Here is a 13,172-nt window from a genome sequence, read left to right as displayed (position 1 = left end):
CAGCAAGCATCCCCTCAACCTACATTGATTCACTGGTTTCCAGACAGTTGTCCCACCCAACTCAAACCCTCATGTTTGCTGATTACCACAAAACACCCTGCAGCAAAGAGGACACTGAATAAATTGAAAAGGATTAAAAAATAAAGACACACAAAAGTTTGATTGCTGTCATGTTCACATGTAAAGGTTCAAATCCTGCAGGGCCATATGAAAACCTAGAGCCTGACCTCATTCCATCTGAGCCATGGGCTGCCATACTGAATGGTGGGGAGAAGAAACCAACATCATTTGTCTTAAGAACAGAATTTGGTCCCAGTAACCACATGGCAAAGTAGTGTCAGGCTGAGAGCCCAGAAGCACTTCACTTAAGTGCTCTCTACTTCCCTTGTGAGCTGTGGTACAGACCCAGTGCTGTCCAGCACCATGATAGAAATATTGGGATCCTGTAATTAAACAACAGGATCAGAAGACCCAAATCCATTTGAACAGCAGGATGCCAGATATAGGGGCTAAGAGTCAACAAATACCAGTTTCTCACAGAATTGCAACTGAAGGCACTCTGCAGGAAAAAGGACTCCTGGCCCACTCAACATAGTCTGGGGAACTCTTCCTCAAACTACAGCTCATGGAAAGAAGTTACCCATCTCTTACAGGAATCTCTGGTTTTGACGTACACAGCAACACTGCAACTCTTGCCTTGACTACCACACGCTGTTACCTTTGTGGTTTTTTTCTTAGTGAGCCTTGAAAGAGAGTCTGCACCCTAACTGCAAGGCAGACATGTCACAGTCCACGCTCCCTTAGCAACTTCCCAAAAATGCCAGATTTTGTGTGTGTGCTGCCAGCAAGCGAACTGGGCAATACAAGCACAATGCAGTGTTAAGTCAGGTAAACTGGCCAAGTCATCTGAAAGGATTAAGTACTCTGAGCAGGACCCACTCTACCCAACCCCCTTTCGTTATCAAATTACCATTTGTTGAAGCCACTCCCACAGTACCTGAACATACAGGAGTTTTGTTCTGTACAGAAGAGCCGCTAATAGGCTTGCCATCAGGTGTCACACACCAGCAGTATCCAGTGTAGGTATGGCACTGCACCTGTTTAATAAAACAAAGAGCAGGCATTTCATTTCTCACTCTATTACCCACCACTTTTATTATAATTCAGCATCTTAGTGGAAGTCCCAAACCAGGCACATCATAAGCACATGCTTCAGAGTGAAGGACTCACACAGGAGACTAGGTTTGATATTATTATTATTTCTCCCCTCACCTGCTTCCCCTAAAAAAGGTGATTGGAGTTGAAGGAGTTGGAACTCCTTTAACTGCAGTTCAGGAGGCAAAATAAGTTACAAGCAATGAGATGAGAACATCATTTGCAGCTCAGCTCATTCTACCCCCTTCTAAATCTCATTTACTATTTACCATTTAAGTAGTTGTCCCACTGCATCCCAGCTGGGATGTGGAAAGGCCCAATCCCACAGCTGCTGCTTGAGAGCAGTATCTGTGGCCATTTCAAGAGAATTTTGTTCAGTAAACATGGCTGGAAGAATGCAACACTGACTTGTTAACAACAGACTTAAGCCCTCTCCTGTTACTATGTCAGCCTAGCCAACCGGGGCAAGATGCTTGTTCTCCATGTACTGACAGAGACTTAACATTTGCTGGAGGGTCTAATGAGCTAAAAGGTACACAGCATAAAATTCATCTTCCTTCTCCTTCTGAACTGAACATCTGGAATTGCTCAGTTCCTTTCTTCACCACAGAAAGACACCAGAATAATTAGTTCAGATTTGGACCTCTAAAGCAAGACTATATAAACGCCAAAACAGAAGACTGCTCTTAGACTGCCTGGGAGAAGATCCCAACCCCCCCCTGACTACAACCTCCCTTCAGCTTCTTGTAGAGAGTGATAAGGTTCCCCCTGAGTCTCCTCTTCTCCAGGCTAAAGTGTAGGCAGGTATTAGTTCAGTGGCACTATAGTTTCACCTAGTTTTTAAAATCTAATTACAACCTTTGCCTCAGTGGTCAGCACTTGGATGAAATTCGGGGTGTCTAACATCCCATCCCTTGAGCCAAAAGTAAATTATCATTGTACAGGCACCTGTGTAAATACTAAAAGGTTACAAAATCCTTTCTAGCAAGCACATTTTCATTGGTGGCTCAGCGTGCTCATCAGTACTTCCAACATCTCAAAATGGCACAGAGATGCCTATGTTACTATAACTCAGAAATCACTCCTTCAGTACACTCCTGAAAATAAAAAAAATATTTTAAAAGCCATGGGATAAGATCACTTCAGAAAGTGCATTTTTATTTTACTTGTAAACTTAATTCTGTCCACTCTCTGTCTCCAAACAAGTTCATGGAAACCAATTTCCCATTCCAGTCCTCTCCACACAGAAGACTGATGGGGTGTTTGTGCTGTTCCATTTATTAGTGTTCCTTCGGAGTCATTCCCCCTTGCTGACAGCTGGTTCCGATACCCTAAGGTAGCAGAGTTTGTTCAGAGACTTAACAACAGCCATTTTAAAAGGCTTTGAGTATCACATAAAACATGATCTAAGAGTAATTATAACACAGCACCATGTGTTTATCTTGGGTTTTACTAAAGTGCAAATCAATCATTTTGCCTCAGGCAAGTTGACTTTTAACAGGCAAAACCAACAATAACCTCATGTCCCCGTGTTGCTAAAGTCACTGTCACTGCTCTCTGCAAATCTTCTGTTCTCTTAATACATCTCAAAAATGATTGCAAGTTACATTTGAGCATTAATTGTAAACAGCTTAACCAGAAATTAAGTCAGATTTCACAACAGTCTTGAATTCATAAGGCAAGAGCATTCCAAAAAAATGACAAAAATTTCAGAGTTCCCAGCGTTTAAAAATTTCAAATGCTAGTGACATTAGTCATTTAGCCAAGCCTTCAGCAAAGAATAAAATACATGGCAGAGGAGTAAAAAAAAATGTATTGACATAAATTTAGGACATATCTATTAAATAAGAGCATTTTATGAAACTCATCTCAGTGGAGAGATACCAATTACATACACTCATTCTGCCAAGCACATTACATTTCTAAAAGAAAAGTAGTTTTATAAATAAACTCATGAATTATGGTCTTCCTTGGACTCCCCTGACCCTTTCTTCCCCTTGCCTCCATTAAACAAAAGGAAAAAGGCATAAATCTCAGATTGACAGCACTTGTATAACAACCACATATTCTACTGCAGTGCCAATGTACAGTAACTGTGTAAAAGTAGCACCTATTTATTATACAAATCTATTCCTAATTAACTAAGCCTCTACCAAAATACATGTTAAAAAAAATGTTTGACTTTTTTTGGTTCTCAGACTTCTAAAGATAAGCATTGTGTAAGAGAAAACACATTCCCAACTACATGTACAAAATAACTTGATTGCTGATGAAACTGCAGCCACAGAACACCCATTACTGCTGGAAAGGCGTATGACAACTCCACATCTCCAAGTAACAGACACCTCTCCAACAGCTTAATATTTGATGTTGGATGATAGGGAATCAGAGAAGTAAAACTTTCAAACCATTTGAGGTCTTCCAAAAGATTTGCCATTACAGCTACACTGCTAAAAACCAAACTGCAGTATAAAGCTCTGCAAGCACCTGAATCCCTCATCATGCAGGACACTGTCAGAGGTAAGAGATATGCCATCTCAGCTGTGTCTCAGTGAAGGAACAGAAAGCAAAAACAGAAGGGACAAACCCCAGAACTGCTCTGCCACCCATGCCCAAATAATGAGTGTGGCAAGCAGCTCCTCTGCTTCCCCCTCTTCCATTACAATGTGTGAAACCACACAGCAGGTGACACCCTCGCCATCAGCCTCGTGAATAAACACCTGCTCTTATCAAATTCATTACAATATGAGAACACTAGAAGCATCAGTCACTGGTAGACAGCTCTGCTTATTCAGTTCCTGAGGGAAAAAGCTGCTGTTGTTTGGGTTTCTTCAGTATCTCACTGGCAGTGACACAACCAGATTCCCAAGCAATCCAAAGCCTCTAAAACAGCAAGCAGCAATATCTCTTTACAGCTGCTTCACAAAGGAGGAGCAAGGAGTTGTTTCCAAAAGATAAACTAGAAATGGGAGAAGTATTGCATGAATGTGTATGAGGGAGAAAATGGAGCAAAGCAGTAAGTCTGTGATGGCTAAAACCAGCCTCTATAGAGTTACAAACATCACAAGTTTGCTGTAAGAAGCTTGAGAGCACCTTGGACAAGCACTGGAATGAGCACAGGAACAGCAACACTTAGATTAGCCTTTCACTGCTGTTCAGATGATGAGTTTGGTAACTGAGAGCATGTGTTGATATATATTTATATCTTCATATCTACTCCACTCTTGTGAAACAGCACTTGAATACTGTGTTCAGTTCTGGAGCCTCCAACACAAGAAGGATGTGGAGCTGTTTTGAGTGAATCCAGAGAATAATCACAAAGATGATCAGAGGGCTGGAGCACCTCTCCTATGGAAACAAGATGAGAGAGTTGGGGTTGTTCAGCCTGGAGAAGAGACGGCTCTGGGGAAACCTTACAGCAGCCTTCCAGTACCTGAAGTACACCTACAAGAAAGCTGGAGAAGGCCATTTTACAAAGTCATGAAGTGACAGGACAGGGGGTAATGGTTTTAAACAGGAAAAGCATAGATTTAGATTAGTTGTCGAGAAGAAATCCTTCAGTCTGAGGTTGGTGAGACACTGGCACAGGTTGCCCAGAGAAGCTGAGGCTGACACCTCCCTGGAAGTGTTCAAGACCAGGCTGGTTTGAGCCATTTAGACTGATCTAGAAAGTCCTCTGAACCCAAGTTAGTGGTGCATTATTGGCACACAGCCTTTACAGACAATCTTAGGCAGCTATGAATCACTCTACATTTTAAGTTGGAGCTTTTTGGGGACTGCAGTTCCTTAAATCATTCTTATAACTTTCTCTGCTCACATAATATTTCTTCCCAAATGATGTCATGCATACAATTATTTCCACCAGAACTTGAATGCAGCAGCCACCCTCCTCAAGTCTATGCACCATCAAGAAATACTTGCTCCACAGGAATTTCACTTTTCATATGACCAGAGAGAGAACTGATTCATGGCAATAGAATCTTAGCCATAGTCAAGGGCATCACCAAACTCTGAGGCAATTATCATTTTTAGCTCAGGATAGGGATCCCCAAGAAGGACTCTCTGCTTTTTACACAGAGTGTGAGCCTTTAAAGTTAAGAATTATCATATATTGTTGCTTTCCTTGAGGATGTCAACTGCTGCTTTAAGAATCTATTCCATAGCTTTCTTCACTGGTACTTCTTTGAATAAATATTGTATATAACCTAAGTTGCTACCTCCTTAACCCATGGAACTTAAAGACATAGGAGAAGGTGTCACCACCATACTGCATTAGGAATGAGTGTAATTCTATCCAGCATGATGCCACCTTAGCCAATGCAGAGGAACAGGCTTGGACCATAATGTCACAATGATGGCTGAAACAGAAATGTGTATGTTGGTGGGACATAGGAGAAGGCAGTACACACATGAGCACAGCACAGAATAAAGCTATTGGTATGGACCCCAATATGTATTTCTCTTTCCCAACTTGTGTTATCAGATGTGGGAGTGTTCTGCAAGCTATCTGATAAGAGAAAACTCTTCTGACAAATTCAGCCCGGTCACTGGTCTCATCATAAGATGATAGGTGTGACTGATCCCCTCGCTTAAAGAGAAATCTCTGTGCTACACCTCACTGCACCAGCAGCTGCAGTTTTGAGAGCCCTCAAGTCAAAGAAACTTTCCAAGGAGACTCAGCAACTTCTATGCAGACCTGTAAAAAAAACAAAGAAACCACGGCTAGACAGTGGAAGGTGGCAGCACACAGCAAGACACACCACAAAAAGCCCCACAAGACTACACCCCCCAAAAGAGGGTTAACATTATTCATGCTCATATTAATGTGTTTGAAATGAATACCCTTTAAAACTTCAGCAACCTTTTCTAAAAAACTGCTTGGGGGAAAACTACGAGGAATGCAAGACTCTCTTGCCCATGGCAACAAGCCCAATGGCACCGGGCAGCAAAAGAAAGTGTGCAGATTACCCAATACAGTCTGTTGTTTACCAAGAACAGATCACAGCAGGTTAAGTGCAGCATGGAAAGAGAATGGCATTTATGCAAAGTATAGCACAACAGCAAAAACAGGAGAGCAAGCCTTGGGAACAGAAACAGGTTTTAGTCATGTCCCATTTTGCACAATGGTACATGACCTCAGTTATACAATTAATCAAATTACATATCAAAAAAACATTCTTATGTTGTGAATAACTCCAGTTTTATCTGCTTGCTTACATTGCTGTGGGTTAAGTGCAGACAGCTTTTGTTATAGGAAGTAATAGTCCCTATACAGACTGAAATGTGAAGAAATAGCAATTCCAGAGCAATTCATCAGGTCTGCTCATTTACAATCTCTCTACCCTGCCTGCAATGCCACCACCTCTTCCATGCTGCAAATCCATCCCACATTTTTAGACGTGTAAGCAGTGCTAAAAAGGTATTTGGTAAGACCTTGGTGATACACAAACTCCTAGAACAAGAGAAGCAGAAGACATGGTGCATAGGAAATTACAAAAAAACCCACACAAAACCAAACAAACAAAACCCACAAAAAAAAAAAAAAAAAAAAAAAAAAAAAAAAAAAAGCCAAAAAACCAACAAACAGAACAGTGAAATGACAGGTGCCTGCTGCTACTCTTCAAGCAGTACACAGAACTCATAATTAGCCATGCCCAGGACAATCAAGCAGTAGAATCAGTGGCTACATGGCCATCCTTTTTCTAGATTTTACAGGCAATGAAAAAAGATTATGCAAGAGTTCAAGACACACATGATGTCTCTCTAATGAAGGGTTTAAAACGCAAAGCAAACCAAGGTCTTTGCCTTCAGGCCCTCTGCCCATTTACCCTTGTTACCACACCTAAATGTGGGGCCTGAGAGCCAGCTGCCCTGCAGGGATGCAGGAGATGAGCCTTCACCCATCTGCAGACACTGCCCTATGTAGCAGCTCTGTGCTGCCCATCACAGAACAGCAGAGGAGCTATGTTCTCTTCACCACCCTAAAGCCCCATCCAATTCATGGTTCAGATTCACAGTTTTGTACGTCATGCAGTGCCAAGGATTGGAAAGGTGAGATTTGAGCTGCTTTCAGAGAACAGCCACACTTCATGCTGCTTTCTATTTACTCAGTGATTGTAATTCAGCTTCTAATCAAGAGGATAATGATAAAATACAAGACCAACAGCTCAACCTGGCTAAGATCAAGCAGGCTCTGTGAACATGAAGTACCACTACCAAATGCAGCTCCCAAGCCTGCACTGTTCTGCGTTTTTCACCCTTGCAAAACTTGCAAGGATTTCCAAGAATCACTTGAAGGATCATAGTAAGGATAATGGTGTAGATTTAAACACCTGTTGTACATGCATCTGCAAAAGAGTCTCAGCTCAAGACCCAAAAGTCATCTACATTTGAGTGAGTGCTATAACAACTATTATATATATATATATGCATCTTTATTTCTACTGTCAGAATTTTCCTACCAAATATTCCTCTGCTAAGTTACACAAAATACAGGAAGCTGTTGAAAAAACATCCCCCCTAGCCAGCTTCACAGGGTATAACCTGAAGCTTTTGTCTGCTTAGATTCTTGTTGGGATAGGGATTCAAAGTTGAAGAGTATGGTATTTCTCCTAAAAACTTCATTGAGAAATAACTGTTCTGGACTTCCCAGCTGAGATTTTGGAGTTTGCATGGAGCGATTCTGGATACTGAACTAGAATAAACAGCAGTTCAGAGCAGACTTCAACAATACCTCAAGGACTTCAAGGACTGGCCTACATAGCTTCCCTGCACACAAGAACCCAGGGGTGCCAATTCTCTGCACAAGACATGCAGCATCCAAAGCACCTTCACCAGGTGAGATCTATTCATGAGTCGCTGGAAGCAAAAACCAATTTAGACTGTTCAAAAAAGTTCTATTTTTAATTCACCCTTTTAAAATCAAAGTTTAACTAATCTGGACCAAAAGCTAAAGCAAATTCTTGTCTCAAATTCAAGTTGAAACCAGCTAGCTTCCTCAGACATTATCTTTCATTCACATCTTACACAGGCACAACGACCTTAAAAACTACAACAAATGATTAAGCTGGTTCCATACACACTGAGGTATGTGGAGTGCAAGGTATTTTTATGATCCAAGGAATGATATGAATTTCAGTTCATTCCAGCTACAAAGGGATCAGAGGCTTCCTTCATTATGCCAGGTAAAACAAAATCATTTTAATGTTCACAGATAGGACTAAGCAGAGGAAGAATGTAAAAAAAACCTCTTGGCTTACAAGTTTTGTAAGCAATTGCATGCTGCCCCTCCACTGGCAACCCACAGTGCCCAGGGAACGTGCAGAAAAGAGGCCCAGAAACTGCTCAGTAATACAAACAGCAGTACCAGCCTTCCAAATAAAGCTTTGTTTCAAGCAATCGGTCCAACATATTAGGATAAAAACTTCACCTTTACCACCTACTTTGGATGATGTAACCTACAGAGGTTGATGGGCAGCTGAAAGATATTGGAAAGACAGCTTTTCTTCCCTGTTTTTGGTTTTAGTTGTTTGTTTGGGTTTTTTTAAACTATAAAGTTTAACATGGAACACTTAGTTGACCCACTGTGCTAAGTTCTATAATTATTCCCCTCCAGTGCCAATATAACCTGAGCCACACTGTACAAAACTGAATTTCAGCAACTAGAACTGCAAGAAACTGTAGCCACCTTCTGTTATCCCCACCTTCCCAACATGTTCCACACTATATACAAATATGATGCTGCCCCAAAGTAGTAAACAATATTGACACGATCTATAAAACTCCCTCCACTTCACCATTAAAAACACCCAAATAACAAAAACACTCCCACACACCAGATAATGGGAGGAATGAAAGCTTTTGGTGGGTTATCACAAGAAAAAAATCTTTCCTCTTCCCGCAGGCATCACAAAGTGTTTGAAACAACCCCAAAGCTTTTTTGTATCACCTTTTTGAAGCCAATATCGATTATATTTGACTATTTTTCTGCCTTCAGACCTTGCAAGTAATAACTAATAAATCCTACAATTTCTCTGATGCACAAGGTCTCTAGAGTGATGCTAGGAATAGGGAAGCTAAGACAAAAAAGGCTGTGATTTACCTAAGCTGACAAAGTAGATTATCACCAGGACTGCAGGATTTTGGTTTTGAGATGCATGCTTAATTGAGCAGACAGCATTCCACTCCTGCCTGTTAGGGAACTGCACTCAATTTTTACCATCCAGTTCAGTTAGCAGTGGGACACTACTAAATATGCTACTGGTAACAAAATCAAGCCTCTCTCCACTCCAACCCAGCCAGAGCAAACCACTCTTCTTCTCAGTCTCCTTCATGAGGTCTTTTTGCCATTCCTACAACTTCTCCAAGTTCTGCAAGGACCTCACCCCGTCCAACTATTTCTGAAGTATGCTCGGTGACCAGGACTACTCATTTGCCACGTGCCCCCACAAGGACATATTGTTGGCTCATGGTCATCCTTCCATCCACCAGCACCCCCAGGTCCCTTTCTCCTATGCTGTTCTCCAACAGCTCAGTCCCCAACCTATACTGGTACCTGGGGTTGTTCTTTCCAGATGCAAGACTTTACACTTGCCCTTGTTGTAATTCATTAAATTTCTCCCTGCCCAACTCTGTAGCCTATCTAGGTCCCTCTGAATGGCAGCACAGCCCTCTGGGGAACTTCTTGGGAACTCTCCTACAATTTGGTTCTGTTTCTGTGGTATCCTTGAGAAGCTGATGTTGTTTGTTTCTGTGCTACAGAGGTGGATGTCATTACATATGTATGTGTCTTTCAGCTTCCAGTTGGTTAAACAAGTCCTCAGCTTTCAACACTATCACCTGAGTAGCCAAGAGTGTGCACCCATGCTGATATCACTTGGCTCATGCCTTAACAGTGAATCTCCTGCAGCAAGCTGAAGGAAGACTGGTTGAAGTAAGCCAGTTGAAATTTTACCTGTGTGAATGATCCATCCTCATTGCATTCTGGGATGAAGACTGCTTCCTGGGGCTTCTTTGCCTGTTCCAGTGCTTGAGCTCTCTCTAATCGACACTTGCTTTGGCCAGCATCTACAAAGAGAGAAGCAAAACCCACTTAGATTGCAAAAAACATTTGGCCACTTCAAAAGCTACCAGATGCACCAGGCAGCTGCAGGGAGAGCAAAGGAATACAAGGTAAAGGACCATCACCTCCACATGAACAAGACAGTTGTGGGGTTAGCACTTGTGATCCCAAATACAAATATGAATCTATACAATCAAATTATAACTCAGTTATACAACTATAAAGAGATGTCTAATGTACTAGGCAATAGTTTTTATGATCATCCAAAGGCTCTGGAAGCTTCTTCCAGCTAGTATCTATGGAGCGCAGTATCTATGTAGCAAAAGGCCTTCCCCAGGGGAGTTTTCTTTGTATTAACCCTGAAACTGGATGGCTGCACAAAAGCCAGTAATTCAGTCCCAGAAGTGAGCAACGTGGAAGAACTGACAGCCCCAGCAAAGCTTCTTCTCAAAGCAACTCTGCCAGTAAGATGCTAAACTAACCATCCTCCCATCTAAACTTTCACCTTTGTGTAGGTCAGATAAATAGATCTGCCATTGCCTGTGCTCTCCTGAAAACCCAGCTTCTACCTCTAGCCCCAGTGCTTATAGCCAGGTGTGCATTACACTTTCCCATAACAGTTACTCGTTTTGCTGCCAAGAAAAAATACTGCTCTTCAAGCAGAGCTTGAAGCAGCCAAGATCTCAGCACTGAACTTATTTCAGATGGTGGCAGCATGTAGTATGATTTTAGCCCTTCCCAGGTTGAGGTCACTTAAAGGGTATAGACCTAGACAAGCCTAACACTGATGATTGATGGGTCAAAGTGGAGAGTTCTGCCTTGCAGAGATACAGACTGACTCAGTGCTTACACTTAAAAACATAATGTCTAACAGTAATACTCTTCAGCATAGAAAGAGCAGGAAAATGCACGAGACTGACACAGAGACTAGCACCTCAATCTCATCATCAGGGTCTTTCAACACTATCTCAGATAGTGATGGAGACTGAAGCCCCGTTCTACCAGGTATGGAAATCACACCGGTTAACAAAAAAATTCCACTGTATGCTAGATGATCCCATATTCTGCTTCACGGATCACATGAACTTCAAAAACAACAGAATTATTAATACCAGCACTGAATTAGAAGGCCAGTTTGAGTTCTCAGATCAACTGAATTCATACCACATGACAACAGAAGCAAGCTCCATCTAAGCATACCTAGAGGCAGAAACCAATGACAATGCTGTACATAATTTTAATAATCAAATAAACTAAAGCTTTCAAGTTGAATATTTTATTTAAATGACTGATGATGCCAGAGACCAAGTTTCTACTTGGCCAGCAAAGTTTCAGTTTAAACACATCACGTTAACCCCCAAGAACAATTTCACAAGTCTTCTGAAATTAGTCAAATAAAACCCTTCTCTTCAGAAAATGCCATTATTCATAGCAATAGTATTCAGCACAGATGCCTGTAGCTTAGGAACTGGGTTTCAAAGCAAGAGTGCCTATATCAACTCTGCCACTGACCCACTGAGTGACTATAGGTTGGTCACCTCACCTCCCTATGACCCTGTGCCTTTTCTCATCCTATCTGTGTCACTCGAGACTGAAATTTGTGGGGTGTTTGTGGGGTGTACCCTTTGTACATGAAGCTTTGATCCCTGGTGGACCTGTTATGAGTTTGTATAAAGAACAAGACTGTTATGAGAAGTTTCTTGAATAAAATTTACACTGAATTTAGAGAAGCAGTATTTTCTTTTTTTTTTTTTTTTCTAATTAACCATGATATAACCTCTAAACTGGTTCCTTCCCCCAGCCTTGCTTGCCAAAGAGACTAGATGATCAGGCCTTGTTTGCACACCTCCACTGGAGGACAGTCCTGCCAGCAGTACTGACCATTCCAACACACACTTGTTCCTTCAGCTGACAAGGAAGCACTGGCAATGCTGATAAACACCCAACTATCACCTGCAGATCTCCTGTTCAAGCTTAAGAGTCAGAACATTATTACAAAACCAGATGGTGTGGCTGCATCTTCTGTTTTCTAGCTGGATGACTGAAAACACTTGCAAGCTCTGTTTCTGCTTCCAAGTTGTGAATTTCTCAGTAGACAATCAAAGCACAGATTCACAAATGAAACTTTTCTGCTCTGAGGATACAGGACAGAGAGGTATATCTGGTACCTTTCCTGGACATAACACAGAACCATAAAGCATTTCCACGTAGCACCTACCTTAGTGCTGGGCACACTCAACTTCACAACTGAAACTGTATGCTTCACTACGTAGCTGGTATGAACAAACATCTTGTGGTATCCCCTACAGTACAAATACATTAGTAGCCCAGGCAGAAAAGACTCAGATCTTTGTCAACTTTGTCTAACGAGTAGACAAACATGAACACAATCAAAGCCCATATATAAGGAGAAGATAATATAAAAAAATCACTGCTAAAATGCAGTGAAGATAGACAATTTTTCTCCTGTTCATGAATACTCAGCTCCAAGCAGTTTTCCCATCCTCCTCACTGATTTTCAAAGGTCATGTCACTCCTTTTACAGCCTTGGAACAACCACCTGTCATACAATGTTGGCTGGAGAGGCCCATGCCTACCACTATCTTTCTTCTATCAATTCACAGTTCAATTCCAGTAAAAACAGTGCCCTTAATATCAACATTTACTAGTTTGTTTTTAAAAGGACTGTCAATCTTTCTCTTCCCCACTCCACAGGCTGGTATTTTTGTCTGCATCAACATGCAATTTCAGTGGGATGACTTCAGCTTGCTATTTTTTCTTTGTTAATTAGAAAATGTAAAATATTACATAAGTGCCAAGTGTTAAAACGTAGCTGTCAAATAGCTCACCCCAAATAAGATGCCTTAGAAATTTTACTAAAACCTGATGTTATAGATTCAGGCAGCTAGTTCTGCATTTTAATCGTTTTCCTGAGACTTTCAGTAGTTTTTCTTCC

General features: G+C 41.4%; 1 protein-coding gene across 1 annotated transcript in view; it reads right to left on the bottom strand.

The window, feature by feature from the left end:
* Nucleotides 1-13,172, bottom strand: part of SMOC1 (SPARC related modular calcium binding 1) — a 110,341-nt gene that overhangs the window by 59,323 nt on the left and 37,846 nt on the right. Inside the window, exons 3-4 of the mRNA XM_030451798.1 lie at nucleotides 10,109-10,221; nucleotides 998-1,097 (exon numbers count right to left, since the gene is read on the bottom strand). Coding sequence (XP_030307658.1) covers nucleotides 998-1,097; nucleotides 10,109-10,221 — 213 coding nt within the window. The remainder of the gene's footprint in view (nucleotides 1-997; nucleotides 1,098-10,108; nucleotides 10,222-13,172) is intronic.

The sequence above is a fragment of the Calypte anna genome, chromosome 5A (genome assembly GCF_003957555.1).
Source record: "Calypte anna isolate BGI_N300 chromosome 5A, bCalAnn1_v1.p, whole genome shotgun sequence".
NCBI classification, from domain to species: domain Eukaryota; kingdom Metazoa; phylum Chordata; class Aves; order Apodiformes; family Trochilidae; genus Calypte; species Calypte anna.
This window is presented reverse-complemented; position numbering and strand designations above follow the sequence as displayed.